Below are 12,765 nucleotides of genomic sequence, written 5' to 3'. Positions count from 1 at the left end.
TTTAATAAGACCATTTAAAATGGGAAGAGACCAACTTACTTTTACCTGGCAAGTCTGTGTGTTTTTTTCTGCCCGCAATGGGAATAGAATGAGTTCAACTCAGTCAAAGAGGGCATATGAGAATTTGGGGGCCTTGGTATTCCGGAGAGAAGCAGGAAAGGTAAAGCAAATGCTATCAAACCATAAGATCCAGGCAGAGGTGGTCTCACTTGGGTTGAGCCTTCATATGATCCATCAGTAGCCTTTTTTTCTAGATCATGTATTCGTATCTGTTTCCAACTGGCACCAGTTCTGTGTGCAGACTCCAGAACTCTTCATGGAATCATGGCTAGACTAGATTTTTTTGCCCTGTGCTGCTTCCCTCACTTCCACTTCACCAGAGAGCACTCTCCCAGTCGGTCACCTGCACAAGAATCTCTGGCTTGGGCACTACTTCTAGGACTTGATGTAAGACAGTTGAACTGGAGCTACAGCAGAAATGTCTATCGCCCCAGACAATGTCTATCGCCCCAGACAACCCAGGAATTAAATTATGATGCAGTAAGTAATGAGACTTTGGGTTATCACCCTCTGAAGGTCAGAAATTTTTATTTTTTGAGGAATAACTGCATTATATTATAGGAGTATTTTTGCAAGAATGGGAAAAAGTTATTTTGGATGTTAAACAGCCAAAGAGGTGAATCATAATGGACATTTTAACACAACATCAGTTTCCCGTTTCTTTTCTTTTTTTTTTGGTTAGAGTCTCACTCCATCACCCAGGCTGGAGTGCAGTAACACGCTCACTGCCACCGCAGCCTCGATCCTTCCGCCTCAGCCTTCCAAGTAGCTGGAACTACCGCAGCCACGACCTGCTGGGCTCCGGCGATCCTTCCGCCTCAGCCTTCCAAGTAGCTGGAACTACAGGCACGCGCCACCACGCCCGGCTAATTTTTCTTGATTTATCATAGAGATGAGGTCTCGCTGCCCAGGCGGGTCTTGAACCCGCGGGTTCAGGCAATCCACTCATCTCAGCCTCCCAAAGGCGCGGGATTACAGGCTGAGCCACCGAGCCGGCTCTAACTGTAGTTTTCCTTGTGGAGTTTTTCCCTCCTCATTATATGTAGACTTGATGAGCTAGAAATCCTGGTCCTAAGAGGTTCTTTGTCATTCCACAGGGGGAGCATTTGCCTTAGGCTTGGCCAACCAGACTCGAGCACAATGATGCAAGCAAGTTGTAATGATGATAGTTTGTTTTCTCAACAGCACTACTAGAAGAGACCTTCAGGCAATTTCTGCTCTTACCATCCTAAAACTGTCTGGTTTCTGTTTATGAATCTGGTTGCCCAATCTTTCCTCCTATTCCGTGAGCTTTTTCATAATCTTTCACAAATACTTCTCACCACAAAAATAATAACTATGAGATAACACACTTATTAGCTGGATTTAACCATTCCATTATAATATATATATATATACACACACACACACGCACACACATACTTCAAAACATCATGTTGTACAAAATGTAATATAATTTTTTTCTTTTTTTCTTTTTTGAGTTGGAGTCTCACTCTATTGCCCAGGCTGGAGTGGAGTGGCACGCTCATGGCCACCGCAGCCCCCACCTGCTGGGCTCTGGTGATCCTTCCACCTCAACCTTACAAGTAGCTGGAACTACAGGTGCACACCACCACGCCTGGCTAATTTTTGTATTTATTGTAGAGACAAGGTGCCACCAAGTTGCCCAGGCTGGTCTCAAGCCCCTGATCTTGGACAATCCTCTCGCCTCAGCCTCCCAAAGTGCTGGGATTACAGGCTTGAGCCGCCGTAGCCAGCCTTGTGTAATTTCATCTGGTAATTAAAAAATTGTTTTTGCTTAAGTTAACCAGTCAGTTGCTATTACATGCAGCCCTTCAATCAAAGAGGTTTGTCTTATACCGGCCACATTGCTAATTTCAGGGAAGATAATGGCAAAGCATGGTGACAGGTCTTGCTACAACTTAGCTGCCACTGCTGCCAACCAAGCATCACTTGTATCTTCATAGTTATGACATGTCTGGGGCTGAGCAGTCATTTCCTGGAAAGTGCCAGGCTCTGCCTCAAGGATGCCACTGACTATTCAGGGCAAGGAGCAACATGCCCTGAGTTTCTGGCTTTTCCCTTCACTATGACACTTGCAACCATCCTTCATAGGTAAAAGATAGGACTGCCTGTGCAGCTACCAAAGGGGCTGGGTGATGCAACCTGGAATCGTGGCGGTGTCACCTCACTGTGGGGCGAATACTGACCAATGGTAAGTAACAGGAGAATTTCAGAACTTCCTCGCCTTCCTCCCTCCCCAAAACTTCCCCAAGGCAGCGTTTCTTCATATAGTTTGTCCAGAGACTTCTCCAGTGACTGTGCCACCTACTTCTCTTTGAACTCACCATGAAGCAGTGGCTAGGACAATACTACATTCCCTCAACATCCATGCCCAAAGATTGTATCTCATAGAAAAAATTTCAGCACGTAATCTCTGCCTCTGATTCTGTTTTCAAGGGAATCCAAGTCAAATACTCCTTTGTACCTGTTTATTTTTGCACTAAAAAAAACTACTTAGCTCTTCCGCCTAAATAGGAAATATTAACTTCACTAATTGAAAACAAGATACGGTTTAAAAAATTCTAACTGGTTTTGAACTATAGTAATATTGATATACAATGGGAAACAATAGATTTATTTTAATTTAATAAAAACAATTTATTTATTTAAACATTTAACATTTTAACCAGAAATTGATGTATTTAAGAGTCATGATTTTTACCAGAAAGATTCCATTCTGTCGCTAAGTGATAGCTTATAGAAGGGACATTCCACACTCAGAAGAGAGTAGGAAGAATAAGAGCCTTTAATGGGACTAAGAAAACTAGAATCATATAATGAATGCCCTGGAAGTCAAATGAGAATTTCAAGGAGGTGGTCAATCTTAAACACCAAATATGAATAAATCAAGAAGAAAGGAACAGAGAAAAGTTACACTGTAGTGAACCATATCTCTTCTACTAAGCCTTCTTGGGGGTTTAAGTCTGTCATTCTGGGGAACCAAGGGAAGTAAAAATAATCGGTGTCCTATCTTCACAAAATCCACTTTACTTCTCCGTGTAGCTCCTTCAGACGACAGCCTCCTCTCTGGCAATGTCAATTGTCCACCCATCGTCTAGTCAACCTTTGCAACCTTTCCTCAACAATATCTCTTAATTCTCTATTTCAAGTACCTCCCATAGCCTATCATGATGAAAAACAGAAGTTATAGTAATAATTGTTGCCAAGAGCTTGATGTGTAATTTAGCTTTAATCTAACTGTTCAGAGTTACCGTTCAGAAAGGGGAAAAGCGATAGAGGCACTGATGATGCCTCCTTTGTTAACCTTTAAAATCCAAGCTGCAGCTGGGCTCGGTGGCTCAGCCTGTAATCCCAGCTCTTTGGGAGGCTGAGGTGAGTGAATTGCCTGAGCCTGCAGGTTTGAGACCCACCTGGGCAACTTGGCAAGACCTCATCTCTACAATAAATCCAAAAATTGGCCAGGTGTGGTAGCACATGCCTGTAGTTCCAGCTACTTGGAAGGCTGAGGCGGAAGGATCGCCAGCAGGTCGAGGCTGCAGTGGCCGGGAGTGGCCACTGCACTCCAGTCTGGGCGACAGAGTGAGACTCCAACTCAAAAAAATAAAATAAAATGCAAGCTTCCAGCACTTTGGGAAGAGGAGGCGAGGGGATTGCCCGAGCCCAGGGGTTCGAGACCAACCTGGGCAACATGGCAAGACCTCATCTCTACAATTAACCAAAAAAAAAATTAGCCAGGCATGGTGGTGCATGCCTGTACTTCCAGCTACTTGGAAGGCTAAGATGGAAGGATCACCTAAGCCTAGGAGGTAGAGGCTGTGTTGGCCTTGAGCATGCCACTGCTCCCCAGCCTGGGTGAAGAATGAAACTCCAACAAACAAACAAACAAACAAATAAATAAATAAATGCAAGCTTAGGGATTATGTTTAAAGGTCACTGCAATCTCTTCAAAAGCCTGTGCCTACGGGGTGGAGCTTCTGGTAAAAGTTTTCAGAAGAAACATACTCAGCCGGCATGCTGCTTTGGTCCTTTGCTCCTTTTACTTCCCTCCTTCTTCTGTGGACACAAGCCTATAAGTGTAGAGCCATTTACAACCATGAAGACAAAAGCCACAGGCTAGGAATGGTTAGGCACAAAGTAAGGAGCCTAGATCCTTGCTGACATTTCCAAATAGCTGCACCAGTCCCCAAGAACCTACCTACCCCTGAACTGCTCATTATATGAGAAAAACAATCCCTTCTTTGTTTAGACTCTATAGTCGGGTTTTCTGTTGCTTGAAGCACGATCCCACCCAGATCCTTGACTGCTTACCTTCCCCACCAGATGATCATAAGATGTCAGATACCATGTCTGTCTTTGCTCCTTGGATAAGATCAGTAGCTTTCTTTTTTTTTTTTTGAATTGAAGTCTCACTCTGTCGCCCAGACTGGAGTGCAGTGGCCACTCCTGGCCACTGCAGCCTTGACCTGCTGGGCTCCAGCAATCCTTCCGTTCAGCCTTCCAAGTAGTTGGAACTACAGGGATAAGCTACCACGCCCAGCTAATTTTTTGATTTATTGAGGAGATGCGGTCTCACCAAGTTGCCCAGGTGGGTCTCAAACCCGTAGGCTCAGGCAATCCACTCACCTCAGTCTCCCAAGGCACGGGATTACAGGCTGAGCCACCGAGCCCGGCAGATCAGTAGCTTTCATATGAAGTAATAAAAACCCAATTCAAGGCTGAGCGTGGTAGCTCATGTCTGTACTCAGCACTTTCGGAGGCCAAGGTGGGAAAACTGCTTGAGTCTAGGAGTTTGAGACCAGCCAGGCAACAGAGTGAGACCTTGTCTCTACAAAAAAATTTTAAAATGAGCCAGTGTGGTGGCGTGCACCTGTAGTCCCAGCTACTTGAGGTGCTGAGGTGAAAGGATCACCTGAGCCCAGGACGTCGAGGCTTGTCGTGAGTCATGACTGTCATGGTCATGCCACTGCACTCCTGCCTGGGCCACGAGTGAGACCTCGATCGAAATAAAACAAGCTGGGCTCGGTGGCTCAGCCTGTAATTCCGCGCTTTGGGAGGCCGAGGTGAGTGGACTGCCTGAGCCCACAGGTTCAAGACCCACCTGGGCAACTTGGCGAGACCTCATCTCTACAATAAATCAAAAATTAGCCGGGCGTGGTAGCGCGTGCCTGTAGTTCCAGCTACTTGGAAGGCTGAGGCGGAAGGATCGCTGGAGCCCAGCGAGTCAAGGCTGTGGTGGCCGGGAGTGGTCACTGCACTCCAGTCTGGGCGACAGAGTGAGACTCTAACTCAAAAAATAAATAAATAAAAATAAAACAAAAACCCCACACACATAAAGTTGATTTACCTCAACATTGAGAGAAGGAAGCAGGCTTTATTTTTTTCTGAGTCAGTCTCAGCTGCATGTAGTGTCTAATTCAATATCCTGGACATAGGTAGGAATTCAAGTTGACCTTTTTTCCATCAAGCTTCAGTGAGAGTAAAAGTTTGAAATTATTTAACCTTATCCCAGGTTCTTTTGTAGATTGCTAGACTTTCTTGCTAATCAATTTGCCTCCCAGTACTTAACAGCTGTTGGAAAAGAAAGGAAAAATCCCACACCAACAGATTGTTTTTACTCAACAAATGTATTAAAGTACTAGTGACTTTTTCTGGAAAACAAAATCCTAGTGGTGTCCCTAGAGCTCCTTTTTCCTACCACAATGAAGAGACTAGAGATGAAGGGCTTCTGCTTTTCTAGGGGCACCGCTGTCAAAAAAATACCAAGGGTGAGACTTTACTGTCCATACTAGAGATGGCTATAGACGATTTTCTTTTCTTTTTTTTTTTGGGTTGGAGTCTCACTCCACCGCCCGGACTGGAGTGCAGTGGCCGCTCCCGGCCACCACAGCCTCGACCTGCTGGGCTCCGGCCATCCTTCCGCCTCAGCCTTCCGAGTAGCCGGAATTACAGGCGCGTGCTACCACGCCCGGCTGATTTTTTGATTTATTGTAGAGATGAGGTCTCGCTGCCCAGGCGGGTCTCGAACCCGCGGGCTCAGGCAATCCACTCACCTCAGCCTCCCAAAGCGCCAGATTACAGGCTAAGCCACCGAGCCCAAATCAGACGATGCTCAAAAGGTGATTTTCACAGGTGCGAGCGTTTTGTCATTCATGGGGATTTTAGTCTCCGAAAGGGAATAAAAATACATACCTCTATACTAATACCGCACCGCCAGGCAAATTTGATCATCACTAAAGTAACTTTTGTACCTCTCTCCAAACTTTAAAAAGTAGGATGAAACTTACTCATTGTCCCGTCAGTGAGGCCATTGATATACTCATTACTTGATGGACCAGAACGGCTGGCGTTGGTAATTGACTCATAAAGTGCCCTTGATTTGGGGGAGCCGATTATCAAAACTCTGGATCTCAGCCCAAGCCGCCGCGGCGCTAGGAGCTCATCAACGAACCGCTCAACTTCACCTGCAAAACGGGGGTCACAACAGCCGCTTTTGCCATTACCCAAGCTAGGTGACACTCGGTCCTTCAGCACCATGCCAGACACACGATGTTAACTTAGCAACTGAATACACTAATTTCCTCATCCATTTCTCTAAAACTTCCAACTAATCCTAAAGACTCATCTGGTCTCCAAACGGCCAGAAATTCGGGGGGGGGGGGGGAGAAGAGGCCCGCCTGGGGGTTGCAAGCAGGGGTCCCGCCACCCAGTGTCACAGTCTGGGGGCGGATCGAACCCCCGGCACGGAGACCGACGGCCAGAAAGCTGGTCGCGGCCAGGAGGCCCGGAGGCGGGGCGTTTCGTCCAGACTGTGGGAGAGGAGAGGTGGGGAGAGGCGAGGCTGGCAGCTGGGCGAGGGGACGCGTGGGGCACGCTAGCTGGAGTCGTCGCGCCCCAGGCCACGGAGGCGACCCGCAGCCTTCGTGTCCCCCCCGCGACCCTCCGAAGTGGAGGTGGGAAAAAGGCACAAGATGGCGAAGCCACAGGTCCCAAGGTGGGCGACTCAAGGCAGGCGTCCGACGGACCCTCAGCGGCGGCTTCCGGACCTTCGAAACCGGAAGCGGGGCCTGGGCGCGCCCCGAGCGGGCGTGGGCGGGGTCGCGCTCCCGGAAGTGCCTGTCTCCTCGGCCCGGCGCCGGGCCCGAGGGGCGCGAGTTTCCCAGTCACGTGAGCGCAACGGGCGGGAGCCGGGACTTTGGCCGGGCTCAAACTCGGTGCTACTCTCTGTGGGCGGGTCCCTGTGTCGGGCGGTGATCCCACGGTGGGCGGGGGGCGCGGAGGGATCCCGGAACTCGCCTCGCCTGGCGAGGGAGGATGCTTTGGCCCAGCCGAGGTCCAGAGCGTCGCTCCGCAGTCTCCAAGGGCCGGATGCAATGGACGTGCCCCTGACTCCCAGGGAGTCCGCCAAGTTCGTCGCAGAACACAGTCGGGATGTGTTCGTCGACAGCGGAGGCGTTCGGAGGGTGGCGGAGCTGCTGCTGCCCAAGGTGTCGGGGCCCGAGCTGCGCGTGGAGGGCTGGAAGGCCCTTCACGAGCTGAACCCCAGGGCGGCCGACGAGGCCGCGGTCAACTGGGTGTTCGTGACCGACACGCTCAACTTCTCCTTTTGGTCGGAGCAGGCCGAGCACAAGTGCGTGGTGGGGTACGGGGGGAGAACGTACAGTGGCTTCTGGTCCCTGTGCGCCGCAGTCAACCGAGCCCTGGACGAAGGTTGGTGCCTTTCTCGGGTCGGACCCAGCAGCCTTTGGGGTCTTGGTGTGCCGCGGGGTCCCCAGGGGCGCCCCGGGCGTGGGGTCATGTGTTAACTGAGGTGCCAGGCAAGCCCTCTTGCCCGTGGGAGAGGATCCTGGTATGTATCACCATCACAGCCTACGAATGAAAATCAGTTTTCCGAAGCATGCCACTCGAATGACGCCCGAAGGACAGAGGGACAGATATTATAAAACATTCTACTTAGTCAGAATACATCTGGTGTAAAATTGCAGTAGAAATGGGTGGGTAAGTACAGACCAGCAAGTAGAAAGCGTTTTGCTTTTGATTTTTTTAATTGATCCACTTTTGGTGCACTCCTTTAATATTCGTTTGGCTTCCTGAGAATTATGTGTTGTAAAAGCAAGGATCTGATAAATGTGAAAGTGTGACCTTGCACCTCTGAATTTTCTCTTCTCCCTACAGGGATACCAGTAACCAGTGCCTCGTACTATGCGACAGTGACCCTGGAGCAGGTTCGGCATATACTTCGTTCTGACACAGACGTTTCCATGCCTTTGATAGAAGAGAGGCATCGGATTCTCAATGAAACTGGGAAAATCCTGCTGGAGAAGTTTGGAGGCTCTTTTCTTAATTGCGTTCGAAAAAGTGAAAATAGCGCACAGAAGTTACTGCAGCTGGTGGTTGAAAGTTTTCCTTCTTACAGAGATGTGACCCAGTTTGAGGTGAGTTGCTGCTATTGATTGTGGATTGAGAAGTCTCAATAATCCTCTCAGAGTTAGCTCTTTTACTTCCAGAACTTGTTTCGAGAATAAAACCTTCAATGTTGAGGTTTATTTTTATTTTTTTTTTGAGTTGGAGCCTCACTCTGTCGCCCAAGCTGGAGTGCAGTGGCTCATTCACTACCACCCCAGCATCGACCTGCTGGGCTCCAAGGATCCTTCTCCCTCAGCCTTCCAAGTAGCCGGAACTATAGACGTGAGCTACTGTGCCCGGCTAATTTTTTTTTTTTTTTTGATTTATTGTAGAGATGAGGTCTTACCTAGTTGCCCTGGCTGGTCTCGAACCCGCAGGCTCAGGCAATCCACTTGCCTCGGCCTCCCAAAGTGCTGGGATTACAGCCTGGTGAGGTTTATTCTTTGTGGATGAGAAACAGTTACAAAATTAAGTAGTGTTTCAAAGCCATTACTTCTCTTCTGGTTTTTAATCAGTGTATTTCCTTTGTTCTTTGCTTTTATTCTTTCTTCTTTGTCTTTTTAAAATATTTCAAACCTAAAAGACGCTGAGCCCTCTATATAATGTTATCAATTAGAGATAATCAGGTCCCTTTAATATTCTCTCTAAGTATTTCTTGTAAAGATCAGTGTACTATATATATATATCTTATATATGTGTGTTTTCTTTTTTTTTTTTTTTTTTTCTGTTGGAGTCTCACTCTGTCGCCCAGGCTAGAGTGCAGTGGTCGCTCCCGGCCACCGCAGCCTCAACCTGCTGGGCTCCGGCGATCCTTCCGCCTCAGTCTTCCAAGTAGCTGGGAATTACTGGCATGCACTACCACGCCCGGCTGATTTTTTTTTTATTTATTGTAGAGATGAGGTGTCGCTGCCCAGGCAGGTCTCGAACCCGTGGGCTCAGGCAATCCACTCACCTCAGCCTCCCAAAGGCGCGGGATTACAGGCTGAGCCACCGAGCCCGGCTATGTGTGTTTTCTTTATTATACACAGTGTACTTTAACAATATTGTTTACTTTATGGTACAAAAGGATTAAGTAGATGTACTCTTATTTTTTTGAGTCAGGGCCTCATTGTTGCCCAGGCTGGAGTGTAGTGGCATGATCATGGCTCACCACAGCCTCGACCACCTGGGCTTGGAATATCCTTCTGCCTCAGTCTCCTGAGTTGCTGGCGTGTGCCAGTGATGTGCCACCATACCCTGCTAATTTTTTTATGTTTTGTAGAGACAAGGTCTCACTGTGTTGCCTAGGCTGGTCTCGAACTCCTGAGCTCAAGCAATCCTCCCTCCTTGGCCTCTCGAAGTTCTGGGATCACAGGCATGAGCCACTGTTCCCAGCCTAGGTGTACTTTTAAAATGGTAAATATTTTGTTAGACCCTACCAGTGTACCCTACCAGATCTTTGCTTTTGTAAAATTCTTTGGAACCCTTTATTACTGTGTATTTTAAATATGACAGAAGCAGAAACAACTACCAAGGAATCATATAAAACTGTTAAGTTAATGCATACTTACGTCAAGTTGAATTTTTTTTTTTTTTAAGTTGGAGTCTCACTCTGTCGCCCAGACTGGAGTGCAGTGGCATGCTCCTGGCCACCGCAGCCTTGCCTTGGCTAGGCTCCAGCGATCCTTCCACCTCAGCCTTACAAGTAGCAGGAACTACAGGTGTGCGCTACCACACCCGGCTAATTTTTGATTTATTGTAGAGGTCTCGCCAAGTTGCCTGGGCGGGTCTTAAACCCACGGGCTCCCATAGTGCTGGGGTTGCAGACTGAGCCACCAAGCCTGGCCTCAAGTTGAATTTTTAAAGCTATCCTTTTATAATCACAATTCACCAACTACACTTACCAATAATATTGTTTAAATCAGGCCAGGTGTGGTGGCTCATGCCTGTAATCCCAGCACTTTGGAAGCCTAGATGGAAGGATTGCCTGAGCCTAAGAGTTCGAGACCAGCCTGGGTAAAATAGTGAGATGACGTTTCTACAAAAAATAAATTAACCAGGTGGGATAGTGCACAGGTGCAGTTTCAGCTACTTGGAAGGTTGAGGTGAGAGGATCTCTTGAGCCTAATGATCAGAGGCTATATGAGCCATGATTGTGCCACTGTACTCCAGCCTAGGCAATAGAGTGAGTCCCTGACTCAAAAAAAAAAATATATATATATATATATGTATATACACACATAGTTTAAATAGTTCCTTATGATTTATAAAGTGTTCACACTCTCATTAGATCCACAGCACAACTCTGTGAGGCCTAAGGATGAGGAGAGCATGTAGTCAGGAAGTAGCTGGCCTTTTGATTCTACTATAAAGTGAAAGACGCTTTATTACGTATGCCAGATAAGATTCTTGTAATTGCTAATGATAGACCCACAGTTGGAAAAGACTTAAGGCAAAAAAGAACATTTTTTTTTGAGTTGGAGTCTCACTCTGACTCCCACACTGGAGTGCAACGTCACCCTCACAACCACCGCAGCCTCAACCTGCTGGGTTTAGGTGATCCTTCCACCTCAGCCTTCCAAGTAGCTGGCACTATAGATATGTGCCACTATGTGTGGCTTATTTTTTGATTTTTTTTTTTTTGAGTTGGAGTCTCACTCTGTCACCCAGGCTGGAGTGCAGTGGCACGCTCATAGCCACTGCAGCCTCCACCTGCTGGGCTCAGGTGATCCTTCCACCTCAACCTTCCAAGTAGCTGGAACTACAGGTATGTGTCACTATGCCTGACTAATTTTTTGACTTAGTAGGGATAAGGTCTCACCAAGTTGCCCAGGCTGGTCTTGAACCTGTGGGCTCAGGCAGTCCTTTCACCTCAGCCTCCCAGAGTGCTGGTATTATAGGCATAAGCCACCGTGCCTAGCTTATTTTTAGATTTATTGTAGAGATGAGGTCTCACCAAGTTGCCCAGGATAGTTTTGAACTCCTGGGCTCAGGCAGTTCTCATCTTGGCCTCCCCAAAGTGCGAGATTACAGGCTTGAGCCACTGTGCCCAGCTCAAAAAAGAACTTTTAAATGAGTACTGGAGACAGGAAAATCCTGGATTGGGGCTCAAATGCCATCAGAATACAGTTCCATCTTTGCTTCTGTTGGCTTCATTTTTCTCTTACTACAGCCCAACTTTCTATGTTAAGTAGAAAAGGTTACTGTATGTGAATTTTGCATCTTATTGCTTCAGCTACTAGAGAGAGTGAGAGATAAAGACTGACTCTGACTCATTGCTACTTCTAAAACTTCTGGGCAAGGACTAATTGAACTGGAATGGATTTTGACCAGTTAAGTGTGACTGCAGAGTATAAATGCAGCTGAGAGGTTTCTACAAGAGTTCCCAGGCCACTGCCGAGTTTCATTCTGTTCTGATTGACCATTTTGTTAATGAAAGGTTACTTTGAGTATGTCATTTCAGTCTTGTTTTTCAGGAAGCTCGGCCATCTAGATATATATATATATATATATATATATATTTTTTTTTTTTTTTGAGTTGGAGTCTCACTCTGTCACCCAGACTGGAGTGCAGTGGCCGCTCCCGGCCACCGCATCCTCGACCTGCTGGGTTCCGGCGATCCTTCCGCCTCAGCCTTCCGAGTAGCCGGAATTACAGGCATGTGCTACCACGCCCGGCTGACTTTTTGATTTATTGTAGAGATGAGGTCTCGCTGCCCAGGCGGGTCTTGAACCCGCGGGCTCAGGCAATCCACTCACCTCAGCCTCCCAAAGGCGTGGGATTACAGGCTGAGCTACCGAGCCCGGCCATCTAGATATATTAAACAGTGTATAAAATAAATCAAACTGCCAGTTATGTGGCTAATAATCCATGTATTCCAGAATCAACACAGTTGTAGTAGAGGAAGGGCAGAGATTAAATTTAATATGGCTTAAAGGTGAATGAATTCAGGACACCATATGGTTTGCTTTCTTTCAAGTCGTCTTGAGTTTTTATTTTTGTGGATGAAATGAATAAATTTTTTTGGTAGATTATAATATTGATTTAGCGTATAATATATGAGTTTCATTTATAGCTTTTGATTTGCTTTGCTGAAAAGTTCAATTTTTTAAAAAAATGTATCAGGATGCAGCTTAAAATGAAAATCGGTACATGGATTATTTCCCGTGAATACACTTTTTTTTTTTGGACACATTTTTAAAATACATTTTTACAGGAAAAAAATCCCTAAAATGTAACAAAAAGCACGCTTAAGAATCTTAACACTTTCTTTTTTTTTTTTTTTTTTGGGTTGGATT

General features: G+C 46.8%; 1 protein-coding gene across 1 annotated transcript in view; it reads left to right on the top strand.

Moving 5' to 3' along the window:
• Positions 1-7,454: 7,454 nt before the first annotated feature.
• Positions 7,455-12,765, top strand: part of CUNH9orf64 (chromosome unknown C9orf64 homolog) — a 16,864-nt gene continuing 11,553 nt past the window's right edge. The window contains exons 1-2 of the mRNA XM_008050935.2: positions 7,455-7,791; positions 8,257-8,516. Of these exons, the coding sequence (XP_008049126.1) occupies positions 7,455-7,791; positions 8,257-8,516 (597 nt within the window). The remainder of the gene's footprint in view (positions 7,792-8,256; positions 8,517-12,765) is intronic.

The sequence above is a fragment of the Carlito syrichta genome, unplaced genomic scaffold (assembly GCF_000164805.1).
Source record: "Carlito syrichta isolate Samal-C Ts95f unplaced genomic scaffold, Tarsius_syrichta-2.0.1 Scaffold154493, whole genome shotgun sequence".
NCBI lineage: Eukaryota > Metazoa > Chordata > Mammalia > Primates > Tarsiidae > Carlito > Carlito syrichta.
This window is presented reverse-complemented; position numbering and strand designations above follow the sequence as displayed.